This window comes from Branchiostoma belcheri, unplaced genomic scaffold, assembly GCF_001625305.1.
Source record: "Branchiostoma belcheri isolate BF01 breed outbred unplaced genomic scaffold, Haploidv18h27 scaffold995, whole genome shotgun sequence".
NCBI classification, from domain to species: domain Eukaryota; kingdom Metazoa; phylum Chordata; class Leptocardii; order Amphioxiformes; family Branchiostomatidae; genus Branchiostoma; species Branchiostoma belcheri.
This window is the reverse complement of record NW_017804681.1, coordinates 1,741-6,967: the sequence shown is the minus strand read 5'-3', so window position 1 is coordinate 6,967 and position 5,227 is coordinate 1,741. Positions and strand designations below refer to the sequence as shown.

The 5,227-nt window shown below is 42.9% G+C and overlaps 1 protein-coding gene across 1 annotated transcript; it reads right to left on the bottom strand.

Annotated features, from left to right (window-relative positions):
* Positions 1-561: 561 nt before the first annotated feature.
* On the bottom strand, positions 562-3,132 carry LOC109462133 (leucine-rich repeat and immunoglobulin-like domain containing-NOGO receptor-interacting protein 4; the record flags this gene model as incomplete). Its single annotated transcript, XM_019758627.1, has 3 exons — positions 2,481-3,132; positions 1,774-1,967; positions 562-1,260 (listed from the first exon to the last, which is right to left on the bottom strand). Coding segments are annotated over exons 1-3 (1,545 nt in total), but the record flags the coding sequence as incomplete, so codon positions are not given.
* Positions 3,133-5,227: the final 2,095 nt, after the last annotated feature.

Genomic DNA, 5,227 nt, shown 5'->3' with positions numbered 1-5,227 from the left:
AAAATTTAGATAGTACTACTATTTCTCAAGGTGGTGATATTATGTACCCTGGTGATATTATGTACACAGATGTTACACACACACGCGAGCACTTGCACATACTAACACGCGATCAATAGTATCAAATTGATAAGAGGTGTGTATTGAATACACATCTCGGGTAGGTGTTAACTAGGTGTGAAAAGGTCCCGGTCAAGTTTAATCCTCGTCGCAGGTTTAGATAAGGACTTAATCCTCGTCGCAGTCTCCGACGTGATTTGCAAGGCCCGACGTGATTTGTAAGCTCCGACGCGTTTGTAAGCTCCGACGCGTTTGTAAGCCCGACGCATTTGTAAGCCCCGACGCATTTTAAGTCCGACGCAGTCTAAAGCACCGACGCAGTTATAAGACGGCCGAGAGCAATAAGACGACATCGGCAGCTGTGTTATATCGTCAACGTACAGTAATTTTGTCGGGATGAAAAAAACACGTTTGCGGCCGTAAACTACACTTAAGCCCGTCCCGGTTGTTGTAGGCAAGAAAAGCATCGTGCGTGTATTTGGGCGGCCCTTGGTTCTTTACTTCACCAATCTTCGGTCTCCTCCACTTGGCCAACATCCACAGGCAGTACTGAACACGGCCGACGTGGTAGTCGACCAGGAAAATGGTCATCATGGCGATGAAGATGCCCGAAGAGGCGAGCACACAAGCCAGGAGGCGGTTGGGGCGGAATCCATGACTACAGACTCTGTTGAAGAACTTTCGTTCTGATGGATCCTGTCTGTCGTTGGAGTGCTGTTTCTTTGTTAACCCGTCTATCAAACGTCTTCCACGCAGTTCAGGTGGACGGGAACATGTGTACCGTCGAAGGACGTCAGGATAGGGGTTGTTCCAGTTCTCTACCCTGTCGTATTTATCCTGGGCCAACTCGACAAACCACATTAGCTTACAGTCACACAAAAATGGGTTGTCTGCAATGTCGATAGTCTCTAACCGGTAGACAACAGGACCCAGTGTTGTTTGATTTAATACAGCCAACCTGTTGCTCCTCAGATTCAGGTGCCTCAACCCGTACAGTCGCTGAAAGGCGTCCCCAATCACTGCTATGCTGTTGGCTTCCAGGTTTAGATGTGTAAGGTTGCCTAAACCTTCAAATGTCACCTCTGATATATACGTTAGCTTGTTGTTACTGAGATCCAAGTATTGTAGCCGCGATAGTCCATGGAAGGCGGATGGCATGACGGTGTTGATCTCGTTATGACTGAGATCTAGATGTTCCAGCTGGTCCAACCCTGTCAGTTGTCCTGTTTTGATGCGCTGGATTTGGTTGTGAGAAAGAGTCATCGTTTTCAAGTTTTTCATTTTAGCTTGGGGTAAAAAGTCTAGTTCTTTTATAGCGTTGTTATGCAGCCTAAATGTTTCCAAAACTGATTGCCCACAGGGTGGACCATTATTGTAAAAAAGGGAGATGGCATTGTTAGAAAGGTCAAGATAACGCACACTAGTAAGGCAGAATATATTCATTATTATCGTATTTATATTGTTGTGCTGCAAATCAAGCACAGTAATGTTCTTAGGTAGGCATCCGACTCCAATAATGCTGATTTCATTACAGCTTAAATTCAGATGATTCACGCTTTTTAAACTACTGAGGTTAAATGATAAAGGGAAGTCACATGGGGATAGCTGAAATCCCGGTATGTTGTATAACATATTTTGACTGAGATCAAGGTAGTCCAAGGTCTCTGGAAGCTGAGCTTGGGAGGAGTGTAAGATGTTAGATCTCAAATCAACGTGAGTGAGCGAGGGCAATTCTTCAAACTCTTTTTGTGGTAAAGCAGAAATTTTGTTATATGACATGTTAAGATGAGTGAGCGAGGGCAGTCCGCTGAACGCCTTGTCGTGTAAAGTTAACACCTCGAAGACGGACCCAGTCACATCCAGCTTTTGTAAATGTGACAAACCCGCAAAGGCGTTAGCTTCTATGGTGTAAATATTGCTCCAGTCAAACCGCAATTTTTTCAAACGTTTGAGACCTTTTATTCCCGCCAGAGTATCAGATGTTAGTATGTCCTCTGTCTGGGCGATGAGAAATGACAACTCCTGAATCTGCGTGTGTCGGAGTTCAGGCAGAACACCCATAATGGTACTAATCTTATAATAATAAGAGTCATTATCCAGCGTCTGCAGATGTGTGAGCGACTTCAGCAGGCCGGGTGCTATCCGAGCGATAGCAGTGCGTAAATGTTTCAGAGTCGGTAGCAGCGGTCGGAACATTTCAACATTGAGGGTCAATGAACATGACCTTATTTCTACAGTATCCAACTTGGACATGTTTCTAAATACAGGTCCAAAGTAGAAGTCACTCGCTCTCGGTAGATCAGTGAGACTCAATGTTTCAAGGTTGTGCAGCGGTGCCCAGAGTAAGAGTCGTTGCAGGAACCCACTTCCGTTGTGGACTCTTCTCGTGGTGGAATTTTGGTCCTCTTTTATGTCATCGCCGAGCTCCTGTATCTCTAGACTTTCCAATGAAGTCAAAGACTCAAAAATATGATCGGGTAAATTGCTGGTATTTTTCACGCGGAGTTTGAAATGCCTGAGTTTAGATAACCCTGAGAACACTCCCTCACTGGCGACTCTATCTGTGTACGTCACCACGGTCAGATAGTTCAGGTTTCGCAGATCTTCGAAAAGTCCATTTTGAAGAGAATACATTTGCGTCGTATTTCGCACAGACGTGTCGTCATCAGGAAGATTATACCGATCACCTATATCAAGACTTTCTAATGTCTCTAACCCAGCGAATGCACCAACCTCGATAGTCTGTAGATTATTATAAGACAGATCCAAGGATCTCAGGTTTCCTAACCCACTAAACGAGCCGTTATACAGTATGGTTATGTTGTTCCAACGGAGATCTACTGTGATGACAGACTCGGGGATGCCGGGGGGTACCTGGGTTAGACGCAATCGGGTCCGTACAGGCGGAACGGGTAGAAACTCCGGTATATCCGTATCCCCTTTACATACGACAGTTGTTGAGTTCCAGGTCTGACACACAGGTGGGGGGAGTTGTCCTCTCACCCGTTGTTGGGCGACGAACGCGAGAACCACAGTCAAGCAGACTGCGAGAGGAGCGGGTTTAGACTCCATGTCGATCTGGTGGCGTTTTTCTGAGGTTCCTCTCGTTGTTCGGGCCGGCGGAGAGTACGATATGAACACCTGGAGTTTGTATTAAATAGGGGGGGGGTTAATTTTTTTGTTACATTTTTATTAGATTAAAAAAAAATACATAACACATACAGAAAAACAAAAGGTCGAAGTTCAATAACTAATAAAGACGTAAGCCACGGATCCATAATAGAAGGTGGAAAATAGTTAAACTATAACGTAAATAAATAATATCTACCATAAATAACAGCAGAATAACACATGGTAAATATTATAACAAAATAGTAATATACAGCAAAAAGAAAATGACAATATCAATTACTTACAGAGTTACTTACTTAAAATCAACTCAAATATGACAGAGGGATTATTTCAAACAGAAATAAGTATGACAGAATAATGAAAAAAATGAATATGCGAACGTCAATAACAACCAAAATATTAGAACAGTCAATATCAAACAAAAATAATGGATGCAAATCAATGGTTGAAATATCAAACTGAATATAACAAACATAAGGACAACCAACAAATACAGTATTTACACGAATCAGAATTGTTTGTGCCATTTGCCCCCATTTTTGTAATGAGCTGACAGTTTGTCCATTCTGGAGGCTAGAATTTGTTCCGTTTTATAATATGATTTCAAATAGGCTATAACATGCTTTAACATCAGGTGTTTGCCCCTTTGATTAAAGATGAATATTTTGACTAATAAGATTATCACATTGTTGAGCACAGGACTCTTTTTTTCCAGGTCCCCAATAATTACATTAAATACATCTATGTTTAATTTTTCTCTTCTCTGCTGTTCATACCAATTCTTGATTATATTCCAAAATCTACATTCATCCATCATCATCATCGGTCGACCGTATTGGTCGGGGTTATACCGCCCCTTACGAGGTGGCATACCCTTTTGTTAGCTTATACAAGACGGGGTTCGCCACGCCTCCGTCCGGGTGATGATGTTAGGATGTTAATCACATACGTAACAGATGTGTTTGTACCATCGCACACCGGGGCATGCCCCTACTCTTTTTCGAAAGGTGTGGTGGGTTCTTAAACGTGCGTGTAGTGTGGCTCTCCCCAAACATGGGACCTCTTTTAACGTCCTATCCGAAGGACGTGACGTCCCTAGCCGAAGCTAGGTACTCATTTCCACCTGAGTGAAGTGAGGAAAGTGGTGTAGGGCACAAGATCGGTGGGGTTCGAACCCGCGACCTCTGGGTCGAGCTGTACAAGGTACTGGTGTGAGCTGAACACGCTACCGACTGCGCCACACGACCCAACTGTTATAGACCTTCGGACAATCCCATAGTGCGTGAATGGTGTTTTCTACTTCGTTGCAAGATAGATATAATTTTTTGTTTGATCTTCCAAACGTGAAGCATCTTGTTTGTTGGTAAAATTTTGTATATTAGTTTAAATTTAAAAAAAATCTTGAACGGGGGCATATTGTTGTGGTGTAGATCAATTTGAAAACTTGGTTCCAAGGAATGGAGGGGGGTGGCTTAATTTGCAAAATGCACAAGGTGTACATATATGTCGATTTGAACAACAAACAGAAATTATCCTGGCCATACCACTTCAGATTCCGTAAAATAATACCGCTTCAATCTCCGTAAAGAAATATACATGTATGAGTTGAGTTGAGTTGTTTATTGCAAATTCATGCCCGAGGGCTAATCGCAAACAGACATTGACAAGAAAAATGTGATGTGATGACTAGCCGTTGGAGCGCGAAACCTTCTCTCCGCGGCAAAAACTCCCTCGGCAGCAAATCGTCCCTCGCGGCCGCATATTACTCGCGTCGCTCCCAAAAATAACGCCCACCCCCAACAAGACTGCGAAGGAGGCTATGTGATAACTATGTGCTAACATGAAGTTCTACGTGTACGATATACTTATCAAACCTACTATCTCTAGTTAAATCTAATAACGTTGGCATACATATAGGATAAACAGTAGATATGCAATATCTGAACAGGTAAGAGGAACAAGGTAACTGCTATTGTAATCTATTCTATTCTATTAAACTATTCTTGCTATGCTACAGTGTATTAGGGGGTTTGAC